Source organism: Marmota marmota, unplaced genomic scaffold (genome assembly GCF_001458135.2).
Source record: "Marmota marmota marmota unplaced genomic scaffold, marMar, whole genome shotgun sequence".
In the NCBI taxonomy this organism is placed as follows: domain Eukaryota; kingdom Metazoa; phylum Chordata; class Mammalia; order Rodentia; family Sciuridae; genus Marmota; species Marmota marmota.
In genome coordinates this window covers 3473219-3500401 of record NW_026000141.1, presented here as the reverse complement: position 1 = coordinate 3500401, position 27183 = coordinate 3473219, and the positions used below count along the sequence as shown (strand labels likewise).

General features: G+C 53.1%; 1 protein-coding gene and 1 long non-coding RNA gene across 3 annotated transcripts in view; one reads left to right on the top strand and one right to left on the bottom strand.

Annotated features, from left to right (window-relative positions):
- Tmem132c (transmembrane protein 132C) overlaps positions 1 to 27183 on the top strand; it is a 267501-nt gene that overhangs the window by 192542 nt on the left and 47776 nt on the right. The window contains exon 4 of the mRNA XM_048785911.1: positions 25851 to 26034. Within this exon, the coding sequence (XP_048641868.1) occupies positions 25851 to 26034 (184 nt within the window). The remainder of the gene's footprint in view (positions 1 to 25850; positions 26035 to 27183) is intronic.
- On the bottom strand, positions 6906 to 13048 carry LOC125611338. 2 transcript variants are annotated; one of them, XR_007341504.1, is made up of 4 exons: positions 12810 to 13043; positions 9482 to 9653; positions 8383 to 9091; positions 6906 to 7794 (listed from the first exon to the last, which is right to left on the bottom strand). It is a non-coding gene; the product is annotated as an uncharacterized LOC125611338 (long non-coding RNA). The 2 variants fall into 2 exon arrangements; XR_007341503.1 differs by having other exon boundaries at positions 8383 to 9653; positions 12810 to 13048.

Sequence of the window (27183 nt, the reverse complement as noted above, 5' to 3'; positions counted from 1 at the left end):
TGCAGCAAAGTGAGGTCCGAGTCTGTTCGTTACTCTGTCTCCTAAAGACACAGACAAGAAGGACAGGGGTGGTGACGCACACCTGTCATTCCCCCCCCCCCCGCGCCTCCGGAAGCTGAGAAGGAAGAATCACAAGTTTGAGGTCCTAAGTAACTTAGCAAGACCCTGTCTCAAAATAAAAAATACAGGGTTGGGGATGTGACTCAGTGGTTAAGTGCCCTGGGTTCACTCCCCAGCACCAAATAAATAATAAATAAAAAGATGAAAAAGCACTAACAAGCTCTTTTTGTTTTATTCTGGGAACTGGAAATTGAAGCCAGGGGTGCTCAACTACTGAGCCACATCCCAGCACTTCTTTAAGAATGTTTTTGAGACAGGTCTTCACTAATTTGCTTAGGGCCTCACTAAGTTGCTGAAGCTGGCCTTGAACTTGCAATCATCCTGCCTCAACCTCCTGAGTCACTGGGATTAGAGTGTGCCACTGTGCTGGGCCACCAATGAGCCCGTAGATAGAGAAAGAGTGAGCATTTCCACCTACTGCTGCAAAAGGATCTGTCTATAGTACACATAAAAAAGTGTAGGACAGAGATTTTGTACCAAGGAGTGAAGAGTAGAGGGCGGGCGGCTGGAGGGGGAAATTAAAAAAAAGCACAATTTACATCCTCCATTTATGCCATCAGCTTTTTATTAAGCAGGTGACATGAAGACAGAGCTGGCGCTAGGTGCTGCTTGAGGAGGGAGCAGTAAAGCCGACAGGCAATTTGGTAAATCAAGACAGTCAGCAAACATCTGCAGAGGACGATAATGTTCAAGGGGCTTCATTGTTTCTGTGAAAACTTAGTTATACTGGGCTGAGATTAATTTTTCATTGTCTCCAGTTAAACGGGGATTGCTTACACAGCTGCTGCAAATAGAGCCTTGATTGCATTCCATCTTTTGCCAAAATCATAAAAGACAGGATAAAAAAAAAGAAGTTAAATAAAATCAAAAACCAACTTCAGATGCACTGGAGCCTGGGTGCCCCCCGAGCCCTGGGACGTCTGCCTTCTGCACTGCATTTTCTTTGATCAATTTCAAGGTCCTTTTATTACGGTGTTGTTAACAAGAGACAGGAATCCAGAGATGAAAAATAAACTCTGACCATATTAGGAAAAAAATAGGAAGAAGCATATAATACTCCAAGTGGGGACAGCTGGGGTTGTTTCTTATCCTAAAGCTCCGTAGCACCACAAAGGGGTGGAAAGGTAAAAAAGCAAGCAAGAAAGACTGAGAATCCACCCCATGCACTGTGGTCACACTGAAGAGAGATGCTCAGCACCTTCTGACATGCACGGGCATGCGGCCAGGTGGGGTGTGCTTTCTGCTGTCAATTTCCTTCCCAAATAATTAACAACACTTGGGCACGTTCACAGCCTTCACAAATCTCATTTTGATGTGCATGTCAGAGAAAACTGCACCGATGAATGGTGCTTGGGTAGACTGAACTCCAGAATTTGTTTTTCTCTTCTTTTTATAGGCATTCCCTGCCCTAATGGGTAGTCTTGCTGATGCCGTGTGTGGAAAACAGATTCCTGTGGCCCAGCTAAATGGGCTCTCCTTTGCTATGACATGAAGTTCAGACACCAGAGTTAGGACTGGAGTTGGTTTGGTGGTTCCCCAAAGCCATCAGGGACCCAGGTTCCTTTTCTCTTCCTGCTGCACCATGTTTGGTATGCAGTGGCCTCTCTCATGCTCACAGAACGGTGGCTGAACATGCAGTCACTGTGTTTGTCAGAGGAGCAGGGCTTACGGCAATAGGCAAAGGCTGGGTCTGTCTGTCTCCTTGGGACAGAAGACAACAGCATTCCTGGAAGCACAGCGAGTGGATGTCTGCTTATATCTCATTGCTGAACGGGACCCCATCATCACTCCAGCCAGCAAGGAGACCTGGGGAGATGAACATTGTCACCTGCGCACAACACTGCTCTGAACAATTCAGAGTTCGATAAGCAAGAAAGGAGGCCAGTGTTGGATAAGCAGCCAGCTGTCCCAGGGCTCGGGAGGGCACCCTTTCCTCAGTCTTTGGATTCAGCTGCATGAGGGTGGGATGGCTGCAGCTACAGCTTGGAGATGAGACCATGAAAGTCTGAGGACAAAGGCCAGTGCCCTGTAGGGCCGAGCAGAAACTTGGGGCTGTCTGATGGCATTGTGGAGTCCCTGAATCAACCAACTCTGGGCTTCCCTATCTTCTAGCCTTTTTATTTGGTTTAAAAAAATACATACATATAAAAGTACTTATATATGTATGTATTTCCCTGCCAATTCAGTCTGAGGTTGGGATCTGGAATGTTCAGTAAAAATACTGTAACTGATACAAGTTTCTAGGTCTCTCTGTCAAGCCTACACACAAGAAAGTGTTTTTTTAAATGAATTTTTTTATTGTGGTAAAATATATATAATACAAAATTGACCATTTGAACCACATTTAAGTGTGCATTTCAGCTGCATGGAGCACTAGCATATTGTAAAATCACCGCCATCCATCTCCACAACTCTTTGATTGTCCCTAATTGAATCTCTATCCCTGTTAAATACCAGTGTCACAGCCCTTCCCTGGTCCCCGGCACCATTGTCCTACTTTTGTCTGTGGGTGTGTCTCCTCTAGGGACCTTCTGTAAGAAGAGGAATCAGGAATTTGTCTTTTAAAAGAGAGTGTGTTGATGAAAACTTGTGGTTATGAAGACAGAAAAGCCTCACTGAAATCTGTTTAAGAAATTAGAGCTGGTTTTAAGTATGGCTGGCTGCAGGGCCTCAAAGCTATTCTATGGAGAAGGCCTGGATTTTATTCTCTGTTCAGAGGCAGATTGTCCTGTCCCACTGTCAAATCTTCATCCTCTTTGGAATAAATCACAGGAAAAAGACAAAAGCCATTTCCGCTTCTCAACAGTTCCCACAAATATCCCAGAGTAGAGGGTCATTGGCTACAACTGATCATATGCTTATCCCAGAACCAATCATGTGCTTCTTCCTCTCCTGAATTCTGATTGGCCAGGAGAGGATCACATGCCCACTTGTAGTTTCTGCTAGCCTCTGATTGGCCAGGCCTGAGTCACGTGCCCACTTCTTGAACTGGATGTTGAACTGGTCCTACTTAGGTCTGAGTCCCTGATAAAGTCTTGGGCACCAAAAAGGAGTGGAGACCTTTCTGGAAGGATGGAGACTCTGTACCAGATGGCAGATGGGCCAGATGTCCACTCCAGAGGCAGTTTTGATGTAGCCCAGGGGCAGTGCCTGTGCCACCTGGGATCCATAGCCTCCACACCTGGCTCTGATTACCCAGACCCCAGTATCCTTGGGCCCAGGGTGCCTGACCTGCTCACGTGAGTTCTCCTGGCTCCTTTGTTCATTCTTCCTCCTGCACCCTGCAGGACTGGAGCATCCTGTGCACATATAATGCTAACCAGTCCCCCCTAATCGTGACTCTCATTCTAACCCTTGGAGCACTGCTGTTTATAGCTGATGTCTCTGAGCACCTTCGACGTGTTGGAATCTGGGTGAAGCACTTTGCCTCCTCCTTCCACCTGACAGCACTCCCACCATCTTCATCCATTTCCTCTTGCTCTAACTAGATTCCACAGACCAGGTGATTGATAAAGAGTGGAGATTTGTGGAGCTCACAGTGCTGGAGGCTCAGGGTCCAGGAGCATGGTGCCTGCATCTCTTCAGCATCTGGTAAGGGCATCAGGAGCATCACAGCACAGCAGGGCATGTCACCTGGCAAGACAGCAGGTGTTCGAGCTCCATCCCTCTTCTTCTTCCTATAAAGCCACCAATGCCAGCCTGGGGCCCTGCCTCACCATTTCACCTAACCCTTATGGTTCCCTCACCGTGGCTTTCCTGAACATGGACAGCCCTGGCTCCTCTCACTAACCCCTCTCACGTTACTACAAGATGATTCTCAAATCACAGTAAAATCATGAGTCTTACAAATACAAAATGAATGTGTGTCAAAAATTTTAATGATGATGAATGGAGAAACCTATAAGATGTAACCCTTCACAGGGGAATTTAAGAGGCAGAGACATACACAGGCCATGAAATAAATTGTGTAAGTAGTTAAGAAACTGACTTTCCCACACAGATGGGGAGAGAAATCCATTGTCTCTCCTCTGGGCATAATTTGTAAGCGTGTCTCCTGACAGGAGGCATTTGCATGGCTATCAGTTATCTACAATTTACAGAATCGCAAACCAGGTCAAGAAGACAGGCAGAAATTCTGTGGAGTGGAAGGACAGAGGGGTGTGTGCTGAACAGAACACGGCATCATTAGCCCAGCTCAGAATCCACAGGGATGCTTCTGACGCTGTGTGGCCGCTATGCTGCCTAAAGCCAGATGGGCCAGCTGTCCTGACACGGCCAACGCCCCGGCGCTCCTCTATGTTCAGAACCCACAGAATACAAAGTGGGTGTGCTGTCTGTCCAGTGCCCTCCTCTCTGCAGCCCATCGGCCCGGACCTGAGACTTCTCTTGGATGAGTGGGTTGGCGGGAGTGACAGGTGCCTCTCCAGCTTCCTTGTAGTCACGGTCCTCAGCAGTTACTCCTGTGTCCCATGAGGACTGTCACCCTCAATGGCACGGCTCCTGGCAGGCAGAGATTGGAAGGCAGGGGTCTGACTCCTGAGCTCAAGCCTGAGTTCCCCTAGTTGGTATCAGTCTTGATGCTGGTGTCACACCTTTCCTTCCTGCTGAGAGAGCTGCTCAGGGCACGGTGACTGGGCTTCAGGTACACACTGTGCACCAGGCTCCGTTTACATCACTTTTCGTATATCTTCGACCCACCCTTAAAGTGGGTTTCCCCATCGGTGGGTTTCCACACATCTATTAACAGGTGCCACCATCACCCCAGAAGGAAGTCCGTCCCTTACTCGGCCTCCCTCCCCCAGCCTCTGGCAAGCTCGAGTCTGTTTTCTGTGTCTTGGACCTGCCTCCTCTGGAAGTTCCATGCAGACAGATCCCAAGCTGCATGCTTCTTCCTGTCCTGCATCGGACTCAGCACAAGGATGTTCTCGAGGCCCAAGCAGGCCTTGCGTCAGGGCCTCATCCCTTCCCGTGGCCGGTGACAGTCCACCGTGTGGACCCACGTGGGCTGCACTTGTCTTCTAGTCCAGTGTGTTTTGTCTCCATTGAGAGAAAAACGGACACAAGACAAGGGAGGTGCATCACCATTTGTGCCCGACGTGCAGGCCGGGCTCCACCAGGATGGCAACCGGGGGGACGTCCCCCGGCCTGAGCCTCTCCTATCGGGCTTCCTTGGAGCCAAAGCCATGCTGGACTATGATGTCTCTGAGACCGTGGGCCATCATTCTGTCCTAAGCTGTGGGAACAGGCTCTGGGAGACCTTCTGGCCTCTCCCCTGGTGCCTTCTACAGGGGCTAACCCAGCTCTCCATCCAGCCTCTCCCCCCTGAAGACCTATTGATCTTTTAAAAGTTTTATGGTCCCATCTCAAGGTCACAAAGTGGGCACAGGCCTTTAGCCCCCACAGAGCCCAAGTCTGTCCTCACTTCTCAAGGCCTCTGCCTGGGCTGCGAGTGGCCCCTCCACCCCACCTTCCTCCAGCCGCCTCGTTCTGGGAAGACCCTGCGGTTTCCAAACCAGATGCCACAGGTCAGCAGCGCCATTGTGACTTACTACTGCATGTGAAAGTCAACTGCCTTCCTCTCTCTCCTCCCTCTAATAAATACATTTCAGGAGGGAACTTCACATCCCGCCTGAAGGTGAAACCAGCATCCTTTGCCGTAAATAGAAGGCAGCCATAAAAGAAATGCAATTAAACCCCTGGCCTGGGGCCGCGCCTCTCTGTGCTGGTGGAGCTGAGTGGCCCTAAAAGGCTCCCCTCCTGTTTCCCAACTCCCCAGGAGAACCCCCTTCTTATCTCTTGCATGAGCAGAAGATGCATTTAAATTAGAATGTAGGTCATGCCTCGAAGCCAGGAAGCTGTCGGGCCCACGCCTCCCAAACTAATCCACTTAAAATCGTGTAAGAGCGCCTGCTGTATGCACACCGGGTAAGCGAAATTCATTGCCGGACTGTGGCTCCTGTCTGGTGTTTGAGGGCTGCATCCAAGTGGCATGGCCAGCTGCCAACAGTTCTTTGCATCTTCCTCCATGGCCAGACCACCTCTCCCAGGTCCAATCTGGTGCCTCCTGCCCCCCACCAGTTATACCCCTTAACTTGCTTATCTACCCAAACTCACTGTGCCTCCAAGGCTGCGTCTCACTGCATTACCAATTACCAGATGCAAATGATTTTCCCATCGCTCCTTCCCCGAGCTAAGCTTACCTGAGGATAGGAGTTTTAACTTTTTAAAAAAAGGTAATAGATAAACCCAGTTATAATTACAGGAAAAATCATAAAAATATGACTCCAGAAAGAAGTGACCCGGGGGACTTGTGGGATTATCCACCACACCTGCCGGAGACACCTAACAGGTCCTCCAGGGGAAGGCTGCTGCCTCAAACCTGTGCTGTTCAAGAAAACCAAGCTCCACTCCTGGAAGTGGCCCCATCTTGCAGCATCAGCAGGGAGCATGAGGAGCCCCCAGCCATGGCTGTGACCCCTGAACTGCAGCTCTGTGGAGGGTGGGGGCCCAGGGAGGGGCCCTCCCAATCTCACTGCCCTGAAGCACAGGTTTGGTCACGTGTGGCCCTTACTAGGAATCGTGTTCACCATAATGTCATCCACTGAGGGTGTCTCAATGGCTGTGTCAACATAATACTTGGAAATTGCTAAAATTGGCTACTTTGTGGCCACATGCTGGATCCAGGAGAGCACAAACACTCCTCTTGCTTTACCCACCCTCCTCTGGGTTAGTTAGCTTTCAATGCTATGAGAAAATGCCTGAGACAAACCAACTTTAAAGGAGGAAGGTTTATTTTGGTTCAGGGCTTCAGAAGTTTCAATCCACAGTCTCCTGGCCCCGCTGCCATGGGCCTGTGGCCAGGCAGAACATCATGGCAGAGCATGGGATGGTGCAAAGCTGCTTGCCTCATAGCAGCCAAGAAAGCAGAGGCAGAGAGGAAGGGCCAGAGTCTCGATGTCCTTTCAAGGGCATGCACCCCGAGACTCACTTCTGTCCACTAAGCTCCAGCTCCTAAAGGCTTCACCTCCTCCAGAGAGTGCTGTCCACTAGGGATCAGGCTTCCAACATGCAAGCCTTTGGAGGCCATGTGAGATCTGAGCCATAACGTCCTCCAAACATATCGCCCTGGGTCTCTAGCTGAAGAGATTTGGAGGACAATGCGATTTCTCTTACCCATCAATCATCATGCACATACATAGAAAAGGCCCTGATAAGTCCTGCTGAAGGAAATGGCTGGCAGAAGCTCTGTCCCCAGGGCTGACTGGGAGCCAACCACAGAGTCCACTCAGATGTGCTTGCCACCTGCTCATACCCACCTGCATGCTGGGCAGGTGACAGGGAGAGGAGGAGAATGACAAGCAGGGCCCTGCCATCGGGGTGGAGACGAGTGAGCCAGAAGGAGCCAGGACAACTGTCTTGACCCCTGGGCTGTGGAATCCATAGAGTAGCAAGTCGGCCCCAGGGTGGTCAGAAGGCCTCAGAGGGATGTGAACTGCTCTAGACCTGGACAGGACGCCGAACCAAGGAGCAAGGAGAAGGTTGGAGAAATGGGGAAGCTGAGGCAGAGTCGGCCAGGTGGTGGGAGAGACCTGGCCAGCCTGGTTCAGATCCACTCGGCCCACTGGCTGCGGGACCTGGGTCGATAGCTGATCTCTCCAAGCCCCAGTTCGCCATCTGTGAAATGGGAACAGCACCGTGAATTGTCGTCACGAGGTGGAAAATGAACCCACAGAGCAGCCCATGTAAACAGCCTGGCAGACATCAGCCTGCATGGCCACCGCCTGGCTGGGGCAGTCCAAGTTCTCAGCCCCTGAGGGGAGGTTGGGCCACCCGACTGCATGTGCTTTACTCCACGCCGCGTTTTAAAATCAACACGATGAATCTCTGATTGTTCTACAAAGCACAGAGGCGCCTCTGTGGTGCCAGTCAGCCAGCCTTGAGGAGGAGCTGGACATTTTTTTGACAGCGAGGTCCCCACCACTCCTGATGAGCAAACTGGCACCAGTGACTCCTGTCCCCAGATTGCTGCCTATAGTTACGGGACCCCTCTACCTCCGAGGGTTTTTCCCAGCTTCCTCTCTACTACCACCCTGGGCCAGCGAGTCCTTGTGACACTGGTGCCCTGTGCCTCGGAGGGTGTAGAGCAGCACCATGGCCTCTAGCCACAGATGCCCAGGGCTGGCCCTCCCCTGCCCTGGCGCGATGGCACAAATGTCCCCAGGGGCAAAGCTGCCCTGGGCGAGAACCACAGGTAACACTCACCAGCATCCAGCCCTATAGACGCCCTGGGAACATGGTGAAGAAAATGGGCTGGAGTCAGAGGAAGGTTGCCAGGCTCTGGGGAGCAGGAGCAGAGAGAAAGCAACCCCTGGTGGTTCCTGTGGACGCCCCAATTCCCAGCTGCTCTGACTCCGGTGCGATTCTGTTGGCCTCCGACGCTGGGAACCTTTTTTTTTTTTTTTTAATTTTTCTTTCTTTTGAAAATACAAACTAACAAAATAAATGTTTAATTTGAAACTTGCAGTGAGCTGCCAAACACAGCAGTCCTTGAACAGGGAAGCACACAGACGGGAGCGAGACCCGAGGAGTCTTCCACCTCCGTCTGGAGGGGAGGAGACCAAGCCTCTCTGCCACAGCCAGGGGGACAGCTGCTTCAGGGGGCTTGGCAGCGTTTCCCAGCTCCCTTTTACTTTCCTTTGATCGATTCTCATCACAGTGGTTACAAAATCCCAGGCTCCTTAGATCTGAACTTCTTTCCCAGTCTTTAAAATGCAAAGTTGGCCAATTTAATGACCGGCCAGGATATTAGTCACCTTTGGGCCCAGCTGGAGTGCGTTCCAGAGCCAGGCAGTGGCATCCGGACGCCCGACCTCCCCTCTCATCTCTTTTGACTGTATTAGCTCACCCGGGCCAGCTCAGGGCCATCCAAGTGACGAAGACATGGAGAAAACAGATGTTTTATTCACAGTCCCTGGAGAGAAGGATGGGATGATGGAGAGCTGCCGCTTTCACCCCATGCACAGAAGATGGAGAAAAGCCCAGTGGAACATGGGGGTGTGAGGCACTGTGGGGTGCAGGAAGACCCCCCCGCCTCATGGCCTCAAGTTTCCTCCGCCAACGCTGCTCCCTGACCTCATGGCAGGCAGGGAACTGAGTATGAGCGGAACAGAAACTAGAGCCTTATGACCCAGCCTCGGCCCGGCCTTGCTGGGGAGACGACCCACAAGAGGACATTGGAGGGGGCTGAACCTGTTCTAGAACACGCCAGGAGCAGCCTCGAGAGTAAGAAAAGGTGAGCAGGCAACTGGCTGCCAAGGGACAGGAGAAAGGCATGCGGAGCCATGGAGATCCCATTCCTCACCAGGGTCAGCATGGCTTCCAGGCACACCCTGAAGTGACTTCACAAGTGCACACTCCTATTATCACCATGACATTGTGTTCCGGAGATGGAAAGGACTGTCCCTGAATTCTGCACTTCCACCAGCTGAAATGGTCCACGGCCATTGAAAATGGGTTGTGCCTGCTCCGCCCATCTGCAAAGTAAGAAAAGCGAGGCGGAGAGCTGCACGGGTGGCTGCTGTCCCAGGTGGGGAATGAAGGTGGACCATGGAGTCCAAGACCTCAGCTGGCCACAGGAGGCGCACACCAGCCTCCTCTTGGAGGAGCCCCGTCCCCCCCAGCAGCTGAGTTCAGAGAGACGGAGAGTAGCAGATGCCAGCGGTTGCAGAAATGGGAAATGGGGCTACTTGGATGGGCACAGAGTTCAGTTTTGCAAGATGAAAAGCATTTTGGAGTCGGCAGCTGTGCCCTGCATGACACCACGGACTTGCTCAACACTACTCACATGGGGTCACGGTGGAGAAATGTGGAGAACTTTGGTGAATGCAGAAGATCTCAGCAAGGCTATCCAGTGGGAGGGAAGTTGGGAAATTAAATGCTGGGAGTGGAAGGAAACTTACCTTCCCTGCACCCTGTATTTTTATGTACTGTTTAAATATTTTGTTACTGTGTATGTGTGTTACATTTTAAATTTTTTTTAAATGTAAAAAAAAAAAAAAACTAAACAATTGCAATAGCCAAATGTGCTTACTTTAGCAATACATATAATAAGTACCTTCTATATGCTTACGAGTAATTTATAGTATGTATTTATATTAATATGTTGTGCTTTTATAAATATGTAGCATGTATTATAAAGATAAATTTAGTGGTATTTATTTAGCAACCTGTGACCTACTTTGCAAGATCAGAATTCTGTTCTGTTACAGTTAAAAAGATTATTAGCTACAGGGTGAAATGGGGTTGCAGCTTGTATTTTTCCACTATTACATAAGCAAATAAAACCATCAAACTGCTGTCTTTTTAAAAATATTCCTTCAAGACATAGGACTTGTCCTCTGCATTCGCCACGCTTCCCCCTTTCACAACAATCATGCTTGTTGTGAAAAGAAGTCCTGGCAACTATTAAACAGACAGCCCAGTGGACGTGGGAGGAGTCCAGGTGAAACCAGGAGACATGGCGGATTCTGAAGTGGAAAGGAGCCCCCGCCACCCACGCCTGTGTCCTGGCTCCAGTGCCGTCCCCACTCTCCCACCCAGAATCGTCCTGCAGGCACACCTGTTGCAGGTCCGGGTCACCCTTCTGCGGCCCTTGTTCCGACTAAGCTAGTTAAGGGGACCCTGCCCCGAGATGCCCCTGAGTGCCCCTTCTGGGCCTCTGGGTCTCACCTGGGGATGCAGAGGCTGTAGGAAGGGGACAGAGTGGAGCCAAGGGCCCCAAAGCTCAGAGTTTCAGTCCCCACTCCGGGTTCCTCCCCTCAGCCCCTTGCACTTGCACTGGAGGGAGAATTAGTCGGGGCCAGGGCAGGTCATCTATGGCTTCCTTCAGAGTCTGTGTCCTAGTAGTGATCTCGCTTGCAGTGAGTGTTGGTGACAGTGGACATCAGAGGCCAAATAAGCCACAGAAGCCCTGATTCCTGAGGTATTGTGGAAAATGACGCCTTTGTCCCTTCCAGCTGATATAATGAAACACCATAGACCAGGAGGCCTTAAACAGCAGAAATGTAGAGAACACAGTCTGCAGGTCCAAGGTCAAGGCACCAGCCCTTGTGGTGTCAGGAGAAGGCTCCTTGCTCATAGTGTCTTCCCACCTGACCTCTCACAGCAGGAGGAGCAAAGGCTGTCTTTTCTAAGGCACTAATCCCTTTCTCAAGGGCCTCACCCTCATGACCTAATTTCACCCTAAGACCTCACCTTCAAACTCACCACCCTGGGAACTGAGGTTTTTGTGGAGTTGGGGGACACAAGCATTCAGACGGTAGCAGATGGCTTTAGTGGGGTCACGTGCCCCATGGCACTAAGTCAATCAAATTGCAAGATGAGAAAGTGACCTCATCTCCATCTCTCTCTGGACCGGACACCCTCTGGCAGTGAGATCCGGGGCCCCTGTCCTCTAGCTCCTCAAATTTTGGCTATGCGTCTCGTTTTCAGCTTGATGGCTTGACAGAAAATGTTCTGCTAAACAAGTGTATGTAGGCCTCAGAAAAAAGCAAGACGATTTATAGAGGAAATACGAAGTAACTAACAGAACAAATGGCCCTTAGATCTGGCCAAACACCATGTGCGTGTCGTGCATTCCAAATTTGAAGTTTGGAGTCTCAAAGACAATAAGCAGCAGCTCCTTAGTGCTAGGAGTGGCTTGGGTCTGGCTCTGGGCATGTGCTGTGTAGCAACTCATGCTCCTATGACTAACGGCCAGGGGGGTAGATGCTTCCATGCACCCTGTCTTAAAGATGAAGAAAAGATCCCTATGTCTAGGTCAAGCTCATGTGAGAGACAGTGGGTGACTTAGGCCTGTGTATGTGCTTTTTGGTCATTTACTTCACTGGTGGGTGGTGGATTGTTGGGGCTGCAAGAACCCAGCCTGGACCCAGTGTGGGGGCTGTGTCCCCTGAGATCCTAGGCTGGATCCCACCAGAACACACTGGCTGGGTTCAGAGGAGGGGGCTCGGAAGGTGCTTATGTGATGAGGCTGGTGCTCTGTGAATGGCAGTAGGGCTCTCAGGAAAGGGGTCGGAGGGCAGCCTATGAGGACACAGCGAGAAGGCACCATCTGGGACCAGGAGGCTGGCCCCACCAGGCCACTCTGTCCCTCCCCATGTCCCCTCTCCCCTCCTCCCTGCTTCAAATGAAAGCTTCAACAGAGACTTCTGCCCCCAACTGAGATAGAAGCTGCTCTCTGGGTCCTGGGGCCATCCTCTAAGGGCTGCCTCGCTTAGCCCAGAGACACCTTCCTATCATCAGTCACACAGCTAGTAAGAGTGGGAGTCTTCCCCTGCACGTGGCTGACATCTGCATGGGATCTGGGTTCGGGTCCTGCCATCACCTGTCCTTGAGACAGGCACTCCTTCTGAGGCTGGCACCTCCCACGCAGGGCCAGAAACTGGTGCACACTGGACACACACACTCCTACACACCGTGCGCACTGACGCAGGTGGTTTCCCTCCTAACCCAGCAGCTCGACCCCCTGAGCAATCCTGAAGACAGAGCCAGGTGACAGCAGTTACTGAAACTGTTCCTGCCCCTCATGCTTCCTCTACTCCATCTGGATTTCCAGGTCTCTCCAGTCCCCTCTCCTGAGCTCACCTGCAGAATCGTAGAGAGCGCTGGCTGTTGCCTTAGGAGCTTACCTCACGTGCTCTGGCTTTCCTGCACTAGGGAGGGCTTTCTCTGAGTCCCAGCTTATAAAACAAGAAAGGACAGAAAATCAGGCCAAGTGAATAGCGAAGCACCTGCTCAAGGATCTGGTGGCCTCCGTGGTGTCTGAGAATCACCATCTGCCCCGGTCAGCACAGTTGTGCAAACTGCCAGCAAAGCCCTGTGACCAGGAAGCTAGGCGGGAAGGAAGGGTGGGGCCTGGAGAATTCATTATTAGGTGCCTCCCCCATTAGCAGCACCTCCTGCCACCTTCCCAGCCCCCACACAGACATTGGCACCAAACTTCATGAAAATCGGCATGCATTTTGTTGCAACTGTGTCCCCAGCTCCTTAAAACCTGCCTTGCATGCTGTAGGTACACAGTAAACATTTCTTGAAAGACTGCGTGTCACATGCTGTAAATGAAGGTAGCTAGAAACCTCCCAGCCGGTACCCAGCGGGCCCAGCGCCCCTGTCCCTCCCAAACAAGGCTGGGAATAGAGAGAGCAAAGGGAGGAACAGCTGTCACGGCTGCTTTGTAACACTTGAGTGCAAGGAGGGCTCTGGGATTGAAACCATTTGTCAACAAGACGATGTTTTCCATTTCCAGTGTGAACACAGTATTATTCAATTCCCCACAGCCCTGGGTCCGGGGAGTCCCTCTAAACGGAGTTTACTTGAAAATGAAATTGCAGCCTCGGAACTGATTTCTCAAAGGATGCGGTTCATTTCGGCATCTTTACTCTCCATTGCGGCGGTTTCCAAGTCACCTAAGAATGGCTTTTTCTAAATGGAAGGTCCCCTTGGATGGGCTCTACTAGATAGTTACAGCTTCAGGGCTGTGGATTTGAAAAGCGCCCCTGGCTCTCCATCACGGCTGCTCCAGAGAGCCAGGCTCTGCAGAGGGAGGGCTGCTGGCCAGCAAACATTCTTTCTCAAGACGGGTCAGAAGGGTCAGCGCAGCTGGGAGAGAACCTGGCTCCCCAGGGGACAGAGTGGGGAACAGCGGGTTTGGTCCCCCATTGATTTTTCCGCTGGCTGCATTTTCCCCTGGTATCTGACCCTCTTCCTGCAGCAAGTGATGGCCCACAGGGGAGACATTTGTTCACGGCATCTGCCACCTTTGAAGCCAAGCTGCTCCTTGTCGGAATATAAGGAACCGTTTAAAGATGAGTGAGTCTGATGTGGTTTCCAGGGCCTGAGCAGGGCGAGGATTTCTCCTGGAGCCTGCTGTCCCGAGCTCTGGCTTCCCAGAGTTGGCGACAGGTGTGAGGTGAACGGCTCTGTTGCCAAGTGTTAACGCCAAGAGCTGAACACCCTGCTCTTACAGAGGGAGGACTGAGGCCCAGGAGGCTCAGTCTGTCTGTTTGTGGATGCCTAGCAGCAGAAGCCGAATCTGGCTAAGGTAACCCTGGTTGGGGGTTGGGGGGCAAGAAGCAAAGAGCAGATGGTCACAGGGAGGGCAGGATAGCAGCCTCAACAAGGGCTTGGGGTGGGTGACCTGGCACTGCCACACTGCACCCTGCTCTCTCCCTTCTTGGCAAGGCTGGACAGCAAGGACCTGAGAGGGCACAGCACCCAGCTCAGTCTCACTGGCCACACAGAACCTAAGGGTCGAAACTCAGACGCTGTGATTTTAAAGTGGGGTGGGGGAGCCACCAGGAAGTGACCACCCATCGCAGCTCCATGCAACAGCAGAAGGGTCATTCCTCAGAAGGAAGCCACCATCCTGTGCACTGTTTAGACAGACAGATGCTGGGAAGTTCTGAAGTGTGCACCCTGAGTGTCCCACGGGGTCCCAAGGAGGATGGGAACAGGACAATGACTGCCGGCCCTTGGCTGCACGGAGGCCCTGGCGCCCAACCCCACGCAAGAGCCCTTCTAGTGAAGTCCGTGTGTGAGCAAACACGTGGTCAAATGTTTTGTCATAGCCACGGTGGAGCCTGGGGTGGGGAAGGCCGTCCCCTTCAGCAGAGCCGGTTCTTTGTAGCTTGTCCATTTTCTGTTAGGGACACTGTCCAGGCACCTCGTGATGGTTTTTCCTGAACTGCAAACCCAACACACTGTGTGAGTGGAGAGCAGGTGGTTGACACTTGGCCCTGGCCTGTCCCTGACACTGAGGGGCCGCTGGAAATTGAAGGCAGGCTTGTCAGGGCAAGTGGGGTGCCCTGGTGCCTCAGTTTTCCGTTGAGCCACAGAACTGCAGCTGGTTGGAAAGACGGCAGCTGTGTGTGTCCATCATCCTGTCTGGAAGCCAGCTCTCTCCTCCCACTTGGCCTCCAGCTCATTTCTGCTTCTCAGAAGCCATCAGCCCAATGGGCGTGTCCTCCGGAGAGGACGGTGGGTGCTGCTGGGAGGAACCAGAAGTGATCCTCAGGAGGCCGTGAGGCACACACCAGGCCTTGGGGGATCAGGGCCATGATGCCAGAGGTGGAGCAGGGACCCAGAGTAATCCTCTGAACAAATGCAGGTGTGGTCACCCCTCCTGCTCTTCCAGGCACTGTGCTAAGCCTCAGGGACCCCACAGGGACCTGACAAAATTTCTCATCTCAAGGAGCTTACCCCTCTGCAGGGGGGAAAGTGCAGCGTGGGCACCGGGGGTGAAACCTTGAGTCTGGTGTTCAATTTTCAGAATGTCACGACTTCTACGCTGGGTGACAGGATGGAGCCGGCCATGCGCTGAGAGCCAAAGGGAGCAGCCATGCAAAGGTGGGGTGAGCTCAGTGGGTCTGTGCAGCAGCCAAGAGCCCAGAGCAGCGGCACAGGGAGGCGGGAGACGGAGGATGAGGGGGAAAGACATAGTGACCCAGGGAAGGACACAGGTCCTCTAACTAAGGTAGGAAGTCAGGGAGACAGTTAAAGATAGAAGTGGCCTCAGGAGCTGTATGTTACAGAAGGACCTCCCTGCTCACAGGAATGTCACCTCCCTGCTCACCTCCCTACCCTCTCTGGCTTGTGGGGTGAGCAGGGGCAGGGGTGCCACTCCTCACGGTGGGAAGACAGCCATGGACAATGATGGACAGGTCAAGCCACAGAGCCTGCTGGAGAACTGGCTGCTTCCAGGCCAGGCAGAGCATGCCCTGCATAACCCCCGCAGGACTGAGTAACACTTAACAGCCGTCAGAGCAAAACCTCCAGGAGCTTCGAGTCCCCGGCCTCCCATACCAGCACTGGGAACCTGAGGAGCTCCAGCTCCCTCCCTGCTGGGCAGCTGCTCCTGCTGCCTCCCTGTCCTGCCCTCTTCTCCTACGGTTTCCCAGTCCACTCCCTCCTCGCCCATCCTTTCCAACCCTCTCTGCTCTTCTCCCAGGACCCTGCCCACCACCAGAGGCCTCTGCCTGGGAGTCCACTCTGCATAGCCCTTGCTGTTCCTCCTAGTAATCCAGTTGCACCCAGATCCTTCCATGGGAGCCCCACATCCTGCTGTGTCAGCTCCTCGCTGTCTTGGGGTCTGGGAGGGACTGAGCCAGGGAGGAGAGTGGCCCCCAGTATGCTTCTTCCCCATGTGATGCATTTTATTTATTTTAATACAAAAAAAAAAACTTTTAAAGATAAAATGCAGACAGTATTGAGAACATGTAAAAAAGCACATGTTGGGCTGGGGATATGGCTCAAGTAGTAGCGCGCTCGCCTGGTATGCATGAGGCACTGGGTTCAATCCTCAGGACCACATAAAAATAAAATAAAAATATATTTTTTAAAAAAAAGTGCATGTGGAAGGACGGAGTTTGGAGGACCCCATCCCACTGCCACCACCAGCAGAGGCAGGGGTGTCGGACACTGGGTCCCCCAGCTTGCTCCCCTAGGTGTTGAGACACATCTTAGGTCCTCAGGGGTCTTCCCTCACAAGGCCCCTTCCTAAACCCTGTGGGTGCCTTCCCCTGGTCAACTCCACCCTGGGCAGGTCTCAGCTCCAGTCTGTTTCGGGGAAGCTACTGTCACTTCCTGGCCAGTCACCCCTAGCTGGGGCATTGCGCTGGACCTCCCTCAGTGGAGTGGGCGTAGGTGCTTGTGTGGGAGTCGAGGTGGGCAGCGCTGGCCGGGGGCCCACTTGGTCTCAGTCCATCACTCCGCAACCTGCAGAATGAACTTTCCAAGCTCCCTTGCTAACTGGGTTATGGGGGGGGGGGGCTGCCATCATTGGGTCCTTTCATCTGGATTACAGCAAGGGACCAAACTTGCCAACTGGGCTATTGGCTCTGTGTAGCCAGAGGGAGACCCTGAGGGAGGGCGAGAGTCAGAGAGTGGAAGGAGGAAGCTGAGGGCGCTCTCTCGGCTGCAGGGTGTCTCTGGAAGAGGCCCTTGTCCTCGATGGCTCCAGCCCCACAGCTCTGCTCTAGGACCCAGCTCCTGCATTCTCCCCACACCCATGCCGACCTTGTCCCTCACCTCTGGAGGCAGAAGTGTCTTCCCCCTTTTCACCTACCACCCCACTAGTCCTTGGAGTGGGTCCCTCCGCAGAGCCTCCTCGCAGGGACAGCTTTTCTGTCTCAGGCACAGTGTATGTCTCAGGCAGAGGCCCTCTGTGCTCTGACTGTGGGGCTGTCAGTGGCACCAGGAGGCCCAGGGCAGGGCCAGGGGGCCAGGGCACTCAGGCCTGCCTCTACAGCTTTGCTGGGATGAGACCCTGTCCCATCTTGCTGCTGCTGATTTGGGTACAAGAAAAAGACCTTCGTCCTTGATACTACTCCCTTAAAAACCAAACCAAACAAAAATCAGTGCTTCTTTACCCTACCTGCCCCTGGGGTGTCCTCAGAAGCTTTGCCAAACAAGAAGAGGGACGTCCAGGCCCACCCCCTGCTGGCCCAATCTGAAAGACAGAGGGGAAGGCCACTTTTAAAAAGCACTGTATCTCCTTAAAGCCCAGCAGGCCCTCCTGCCATCAATCAGGGTTGAGCATCTTAAATAAGACAGTAGAGGTTCTGAGTTCAAGTTCCTCCAGAGTACTTGTGGTCTGCACCCCCAAGTTCAAAGAGAAGCACTTTCTCAACTCCAAGGGGACCCGAAATTGGAAACATCATTGTAGTCAGGTGCCAAAGAAGGGAACCCAGGGGACCAGGGCAGAGCACCACTGAGGCTTGATGATCTACCACCACTGGGCAGTCTCCTCACCGTGTCTGTAGCCAAGTAAGCAGTTGAGTGGAGAGCAGGTGTCTGGGGACTCCTGGATTGCCCACAGGTGCTGTGGACCACAGTGGCTCACTTCCCCGTCTCTCACACAGTGCCTGGCACAAATCCGTGTTGGTCAGTGTCCAGTGGCTGGATGATGGATGAATGGGCACAAAACTGGTTGAGAAAGCTTTCTGTTTTCAAAGAGGAAACTTTCCTTTATCCCTTCAGGGCCTTCTCATCTCAGCAGTTAGCGCTGCCACAGAGACCCGCAGCTCGTCAATTACAAACATTAACTGTAAATTACAATTCTGCATAGTTAATTTGGCCTCCTCATTATGTATTTAGTAGAGCTTAGCAGGCATAAAATTCAATAGCAAGCTTTGGAGCAGATCCAGCGTCTGTCTTCTGTGATATTCGGAAAATGCAAAGTTTTAGGAGTGGACCTCGAGCGTGTCTGTGCTGGAGAACCTCCAGGGGGCTCTGCCTTTCGCTTTGCTCCTGGAACAGGTTCAAGGCTTCTGGAAGAGCTGATAGCTCCCAAGGATGCGCCTGCACTCCCTTCCAAGGAAGCCGACTCCCATCTTGAGCAAAAATTAATATTAACCTGACTAGTGGAAGGAAAGAAAATCGTGAGTCTCAGGGAGCTTGGCTCGGGGAGCAATCGCTCACATGTCACGCATTCAACAAATATTTGCTGGGTGCCAACCATGGATTATGGCAGTGATGAGACCTGAGGAGGCAATGGAAGGGGCCATGTCGTGCTGTCAGGGAGCTGGCCTTGGAGAAGGAGGGGGCATGAAGTCCACCAGGTACAAAGGGGTGCACAGTGTAATGTGTGGACATGTAAATGAAGGGGCAGGGTGAGCCCCCAGTGGAGGCGAGGGTCCAGGGTCATGTGAAGAGTGCGTCATGAACAGCAGGGTGCATGCAGTGAGGGGCCAGCCGAGGTGGAGAGCAAGGGCAGATGCACTTGGTGTGTTTGAGTAGCACCAGGGCCCGATGGGAGTGGCCGGGGGATGATGAGGAGATGATGGAGCCACGTGGAGGTGGAATCCTGTGACCAGGATTTGAGAGACACTGGATCTTGGGGCCGGGCTCAGGCTGGCCGCTGCCTGGGCACTGTTAACCATGCTCAGCTTCACTGGGGAATACAGTGGGCTTTCCCATGGACACACCCCAGTGTGCAGAATGGCATGTGCCACTCCAGGCCTCCCCTGCCGTTCACTTCCGTCTCCCCCAGCCCCCATCCCTCCTGTAGGTGGAAAGCCTGATGGGGTTCATGCCAGGCTTGCTAAGGCATTTCAGATGGAAACTTGGTCGTTTGGGCCCATTAGGCTCTGCAGGGTTCTCTGCAAACTTGGCCCAGCTGACAAGGCTCATCATGGCATAGGGCTGCAGAGGACACCGGGCCCTCGGGTCGTCTTTCTCTGATGGCCTCACATGAAGGAACTGCCAATTGCTTCCTGTGTGCCAGTGTGGTGGGTGCTGAGGCCCACCCTCATGGAGCATCCATGTTCAGTGGTCTCTGTCCACAGTCCAGGCCATCTTACTGTCCACCCATCCTCCTGCTGGACACTGAGATGGAGTTCTGCCTCTGTCCCCTCTCAGCTACCTCAGAAGACTTCCTTGGAGCTGGGCAAACATTTCACTGCATTCTGGGCCAGTGGGGCCTTGGTGGGCTGCAGGGTGGGTGGGCTTCTAGGCCTCTCTCTGCTCTTGGCATCCAATTTCTTCTCCACCTGTGCCCTATCTGTGCCATACTCTGCTCAAAAGAGCTGTGGCAGCCACGTCTCCACCTAGTGCTACGTAACAGAGTGCTTTCTGACTCCAAGCCATACACTGCTTCTCCTGAGTAGAAACTCACTGGGCCACTCCCCCATTGGCACTGTCTTTACCTGGTGCAGCAGCTTGGGGCTGGATGGTAGGGGCCTCTCTCTCCACACGGCCCAGGGTCTTCATGTCATGGTGACGTCACAACAGTGCCCCTCAAGAGAAGGGTAGCTGCTGCGGGGCTGGGAAGTTCTGCAGGGTTACTTCCACGGTGCTCTGTGGGCCAAAGTGAATCTCAGGACCAGCTTGGATTCCAGAAGGGGAGAGAGGGTCTCAGCTCTTGATGGGAGGTACAGCAAAGTCACCCCTGAAAGAGGTGGGTAGGATTTGAGACCCAGCGTCTCCCCTTAAGTAGTTACGACAGAGGGAATTCAGGATGGAACTAGATCCACAGTAATGACGGGTTCGGCTGCTCCAAGGGGCTGCTGTGCTTTAAAGGGATGCCATCGGCATTGATGTAATTGGCAGTAAAGGAGTCTCTTTCTCCATCTTCCCATTTATTGCCTGCTCCCATGGATTCCTAGGCTTTGCTCCTTTAGAGAGAAGGAAAATGTGTGTTTATGTTTGCTTTTAAGTCCAGACTCCAAATCCAAGTGCTTGGCAACACCAGGCTTCCTAGGCTTTGCTCTCCAGCCCCTGTCCTAAGCCTGGAATTCTGCCTAGTAACTGGGGAGAGCAGGAAAGAAAGAGGGGACTCCCTCTGGCTGCCCAGGCATGCTGGACAGCAGCAGGTCATCTCCCTCAGCCGGTCCCAGTCCTTGCTCGACACTCGGAATGGGGGTCGCTGGTGTAGAATCAAGAGAGCAGAACGGGGGCCTGGGTCCCGCTGGCCCCGTCCTCTCCAGAGCTGGCTTTCTCTGAGGCTCTAGATTTGTGGCCCTTCTTTGTCCCCCCACCTTATCCATTTCTTTTCTCCTCCCTTCCTGGTGACTTTGAAGCATATGTTCTGTTCCCTTCCCTCAGTAGGATCAAGGGTTTTTCAGTTGCTTGCAATTTGTAGCTCAAACCCACAATCTGTAGCTCTGACACCCCAGAGCACACAGGCCATCAGTGTGGACCTGGGGTCTGGGGACAGGACGTGTGCCCACCTTCATCCAATGCACATGAAGCAGAGGAATAAAGTGAGGCCTGGGGCAGACGCCCCGATATCCTGGGGCAGCCCCACTCCAAGGCTCCTTTCTTCCCTTTGTGGCTCTCCTCTCTCTCTCTGCAGCTACGGAGGGGAAGAGCCCTCCACCAGAGTGGGGAAGCCAAGTCCCTCTGGCATTGAAACACAGCTCCGGGCTCCACTTTCTTACCAGATAGAGCCCACTAGATAAGCGGCTTGGCAAATTGAATTTTCGGTGGTCCAAACACTATTGTGACTATTGGGGGAATTTATTTGCTTTTCAGTAAGAGCTTCTTTAAGCCGATTTTGAAAATTTCTTTCAAGAGTCACTGCAATAAGTGCCCATTATTGATTTTAGCAAGGGGTGGCTCTTGGATGCTTTCTGGAGTCACATAAATGTTGAAATTCCTCTCTTTTACTCCAGCAGCACCACAAGCCCCACCTAAGCTGGGTGGGGGTTCCTGGCCTGCTCTTCCACACAGTCTGGGTTCTAACTCTCCATCCTCTTCCTTCCCTCTTCTCTCCCTCATCTCCTTCTTTCCTTCTTTCTCTTTCATTCCTTGAAATAAATGCCTCCTAGAGACCCAATGTCTTGAACCCCTAGGCCACAGCCGCTCTTATTTGGCAACATGAAGACTTAGGGACCCAGTGGGGTTCAGGACCCACACAGCCACGCCCATCTCTTGCTCACCCCTTTGGAATCCTGGGGACCCAGTTGGGAAATCACACTGCACCATCCTCAGGACAGGCCTCTTCCAACTCAGTGAAGGAGCTTCTGCAAAGTGTTCCCAGAAAGACGGAGGAAGCCTCTTAGATAGAGGTGTAGAGGAACCTATGGTCACTGGAGTTCCCAGCCAGGGACAGCAAGTGGAGCTGCCATCTGAGCCAAATCAGGGCCTAAAGAGCTGTTATCCAAAGATTCCATAGAAAAGCGCAGGTTCCCAACCTCTCTAGAACCATCTTTCTCTGCCTCGCACCGAGAAGGCAGCTGTTGCAGGCACGCAGCAAGGCTTCCACTCAGAAGGAACAGAGCAGGCGGTGGGCACCAGTCACCCTCTCTGCTCACCTCTCCACAGTGATTCATTCCATAGTAGTTCCCGTCCCTGTAATTTGATACATCCCACATGCTCTAAAAGATGAAGAAGATAAGGCTGGCTGGCCACCTGAGGAGGGAACAGAGCCACACCTGTGCAGAGAAGTAAACAAACCAGGGTGTGAAGTCTGTACCCCCTGTTCCCAGTCAGCCAGTTCAGGCTTGAGCCTCCCAGGCACCCACCTGTCTGCCGGGTCAGCCTCTGGTGGCCTCTTCTCACACATGTCTCTGGGCTCTCTGTGACCCAGGAAGTCTCCTCCATCTTTCTGAGGTCTCCGCTGCCTGAGAGTCTAATGTCAATGTTCTAAACAAGCACGTCCCCATCCCCCTTGACCCAGGGGCTCATCCTGATATCACTCTGCCTGTAATTCTGCCCAGCATTTAGGCGGCTGGAGTTTCCTCCAACTGCAAACTCTTTTTATTATTATTGTTATTTATTCTAAAACAGAAATTGAGCTCAGTTGGCTCACAAGAGTGCTGAGAGCCCCAGGGGGGGCGGACCACAGCATGTTTCAAACAGGGACTTGTAGAATTATTGCCCTAAATCTGTGATGCAAAGCCATCCCTGGCCGCAGAGTCTGGAGTCTCTGCTCCAACACTGGTGTGAACTGGGAGTCTTGGCAACCGCGCACCCTGCGGAGTTACAGTGGGGTTTGGAATGATGCGTGCATGGACCCTGGGCCTGTGCCTGGAACATAGTGAATCTCATTAATAGTAGGGTCTTCTTTGCACTCTGTATGCACTTAAGCAAAACCCCTTGAAAGGCCAGGTACAGTGGTGTACACCTGTAATTCTAGTGGCTCAGGAGGCTGAGGCAGGAGGATCATGGGTTCAAAGCCAGCCTCGGCATCTTAACAAGGCCCTAAGCAACTCAGTGAGACCCTGTCTCTAAATAAAATATTTAAAAGGGCTGTGGATGTGAGTCCGTGGTAAAGCACCCCTGGGTTCAATCCTTGGTTCAAAAATCCCACCTTGGGCAGGTAACCTCATCACTCATGAAGATCATACCTCCCAGTCCTTCAGCACCAGGGAAAACACTGCTTCCTTCTTGTTCTGAGTCAAGCCATCGTTCCCAGCCTTGGCTGAGCTGCAGGAGCTGTGGCTGCAGCAGGGGGAGTCCTGTCCCCTGCAGGCTGCTCCCCTTCCTGTGGTGGGAACACCCGTGTTCCAGTGGGGGTGATGCTGCTGAGCCTCAGAAAGATTTGAGAGCTTTGGTGACGGTCACAAAAGAATATGCTGCAGGAGATGCAGCCGGGTGTAGGCGTGAGCAGTGGAGACTCTGCAGCCTGGCATCAGGACAGGCCTCCTGGGGGCCTCCACAGACCGAGCCCAAGGTCAGTTGGAGTTTTGTCATGTGCAGTCCCGAGGAGAGCTATGCCATTGCTGGCAGGAGTCCACCAAGTAGCAGGACAACGGTGGCACCTCCATCAGGCCCAGACAGCCAGGACCCTCCTCCATGGCAGGTGGGGAGGTCCCCGGTGTCCTCACTAGGAGAACAAGATTAAGCCCGGGAAACCCAGGAGTGCCTGTGGCCTGGGAGGAGGATGCCCTGGAGGTCATGGGGCTTCTAAGCCAGGGCCTCTGGTTCCTGGGGCAAGAGCTCATCTCCCAGTTTGGAAACACTCCAGACCCCAGACCCCTCATTGTCCAAGACCAGAGGTTCACTCCTGAGATTTGCAGCCCAACTGGACTGCCAGACCTTGGGTTTATTTTCCCTTCCAGAAGGATCCTGGTGTTTCATTAATCACGATTCTTCGGGCCCCACTTCAGGCTCAGAGAGCTCATGGAGGATCTACCTGTCCCAGAGCTCGGGCTGGTGCATCCGTTACCTCCAGCTCAGCCACAGACTGTGCCAAGTGCATGCAGCCCTCAGCCTGGAGCAAGCCCTAAAGACTCCGCAGGTGCGTTTGTGGCTGATTCTCACCCTGGCAAAGGGAAAGGTGGCCCGCCTCCACCCAGCACCAGCGCACGCTCAGGGGGCCACTGCTGAGTGCATCTGGTATGTCTTCCTTGATGTGTGCTGGAAAACCCCCTTAAATTTGCCTGCACACAGGTGGCCTACCCTCTAGATGCCAGCCTGAGATGGTGCCGACGGCTGACCCACTGCTTAGGCAATCCTGGTCTGAACCTCAAGTCTCCCCAGGACCCTGGACAAATGGCCAGGGACACTGGGACACCCCTCCTTCTTAGTTCTCCTCAGTTCTGGTGATTAAACAGCTGTGGACAGTGCAGCCACCTTCCTCTCCAGCCGATGGCGAAGACCAGCAGGCTCCCCCGAAGGTCCAGACCATGTGTGCTTCAGGATATGAAGGCAATGCTGTGACTCACACCTGCCTCCGTGTCACCAACACAGCCACAGACAGAATGCAAGCTGTCCCACAGGGCTCTGCGCCAATAAAGTGTGACTTGCCAAAGTAGCCAGCTGCTGTTTGGTCCAAGGACACAGTTGGCTGTTCCCTGTCTTGAGAACATCCTTTGGTGCCTGGGAGGTTGTGTCTGGCCACAGAGGCGGGTGCCAAAGAGCACTGCTCTAGGGAGCAGGAGACACAGTGCTCCGTGTTGATGTTGCCACTCAGGTCAGAGGAAGCCATGTTCCCTTTCCAGGCCTAAATTTCATCATCTGAGAAATGAAGTCTGGACTGTTGCTGGCTCTGAAATATGCTAGATGAGCTTGCTGAACATCTGTCTGGGCCCCCTGCCCCCGGAAGCACAGTATAGTTGGAATTCTTAGGTTCAGACACAGGGGCCCTCCAGCTAAGGAGGCCTTCTGAGCACAAGAGGCTTCACTGAAGTACACTAGGCAATTCAGACAACCTTGGGAGACTGGGAGAGCCGCCGAATTGAAGGTATTAACCTCCCAGCCAGAGCCAGAGCAGCAGGGATAATAGAGACCATGAAAAACTGACCAGGCTCTGCAAAGACACCAGCACCAGCATGCCGCAGTCTGGCTAGGCCAAATAACCGGGAGGTGATAAGCAACTTGAAGGTTGAAGCGGGAACTGCTTTATTGTAGGGAAAACTTAGCGGGAACTGAGCGGGAACTCAAGGTAGCGGGCACCCAAGGTAGCAGGAGCCACTTTATTGCAAAACAGCAAAGGTATATATACCTAACTGATTGCACACAGCTTGACTCAATTAGCATCATCCAGTTACGGCAATCAGCCAATAAGGAATCTCCACCAACTTAATGGCTCGGTGGCGTTGCTTCACAAACCACTCCTCCTGGCAAACTGCCAGGCGCCATCTTGACTTGATCTGCGGTCCTCAACACCAGCGGCTGAGAGTATGAGGGCCAGGGTGCCAGGAGCACCCACAGCCGCCCTGAAGAACTCGGAACTCAGCTCTCCAGGGAATGCCAGCCCCCTCCACTGCTGATGTCTCTTGACCCCTTTTATCCCTGGGCCCCAGATGAGTGGGACCTGCCTGGTGGACCCTGCTATGAGCCTGCTTCTGGCTGCAGGGGAGCCTGGGAGTGGGATGATCTTCTTAGTCCCCAAGGAGAGAGGGAGAGACCAGCTAGGAAGGAAGGCAGGGGTTGGAGGCGATATTGCATCTGCTGCAGGTATGACACTAAATATAAGGGGCCTGCTTAGTTCAAGGCCACACGAATGCACACAGCCAGCCCAGGCCCACTGGCTTATCTCTTCATCAGGAGCCTCCTTGCGGCCCAGGCTGATGCCAGCTCCATGTTCAACACCCCAATCCCAGACCCGTAATGTGTGGCTGCTGCTCCATCCTGGCCGCCCACTCCCAAGCTGGAGGTGGTGGCCCATGCCAGGTGCCCCACCAAACTCTTCTTTATCTGTAGAGTCTAAGATTGCCTTGGAGGGGGAAGGGAGAGGGTCTTTGAAGGAGGTCAGCCTGACGCCGCTCCCCTCTGCTCCCTTCCAGAAGCAGCAGTCTGTTCAGCGAGGTTGTGCAGATGAACTTTGAGATCGCCAGCTTCAGCAGCCTTTCGGGGACTCAGCCCATCACGTGGCAGGTGGAATACCCGCGGAAGGGGACCACTGACATCGCCGTATCCGAGATCTTCATCAGCCAGAAGGACCTGGTGGGCATCGTGCCGCTGGCCATGGTAAGATGTGCTGCCCTGGCCGCCCCCACCTCGAGACGTGCATTGTTGCAACCCCAAGGGTGCTGACCCCCCAGCCTCCCACCTCCCTCCAGCCGGGAGGAGCCACTATTGACTCGGTGAGCTCAGCCTGTCTGTGGGCCCTCGTGGTGCCTGCCACGCCCAGGCCACATTCATCCTTACCTACTTACCTCTTCTTTAAGTCCACTTCCTTTCTTCTGTTTCTTTTCTATTAAGAAGCTTTGTGGGCCATGCTGCGTACCCGTTGGGGTGGGCTAGGTTATGCTGTGGCAACAAGTGACTTTGAAGTCCTGTGGACCTGAGTCAGCAAATGTCATTCTTGGTTATACTGCATGCCTGGAAGCTCAGGGAGCTCTGGACCGTGCAGTCCTTGAGGGACCCTCTAGCTCTTCCTGATCCCTACTCCATGCATGGGACACATGTTGGCTGCACTCCTTCAGTGCCCCAGACTGAAGGAGCCTGATCGGCAGGGGCTCCAAGAGGCTCCGGGTGGGCTGCAATTCAATCTGAGGTGCACCATGCAGACAATGCTCAGTGCTGTGCCTCTCCCTGCCGTCCTCTTGTGCCCAGTCATGCTTAGCAGCCTGCGCTGGCGAGAGGTGGCCAGCACACAGCCTGCTTGCTTGACTGCATTCAGGATGACCAGGAATGGGTGGATCGAGGTTCTTTGGGTATCAAGGGCTGCAAACCCAATCCAACTTAGACTTGGCTCACAGAACTTCCAGGTCTAGAAAGTGTTTCTCGGACTTGAATGTGCTTGCACACGTGACTTAGGAGGTCTGGGTTGGGATTAAGAACCTCATAGGTTGTGCCAGTAGTGCCGCTGCAGGCCACACGGGTGCTCAAACCCCAGTGCCCTGACAATATCGTCAAGGAGGGCTGTGTCTTCTCTTCCTCCCTCAGCTCTGTGACTCTCTGTTAGATTCCCGAAGTGGCCCTGATAGTGCCATTCTGGCACTTTCATAGTATTACATCCAGTAAGAAAAAAATAAATCCTTGTTGCCAATCACACACGCACATCCCTGGGCTGGCTCTGATGAGGATCATAATTGATTGCCGTGCACCAACCTGAAGCCAAACACTGAAGTCTCGAGACTCAGTGCTCTGCTTGGCCAAGCCTGGGGAACCTGA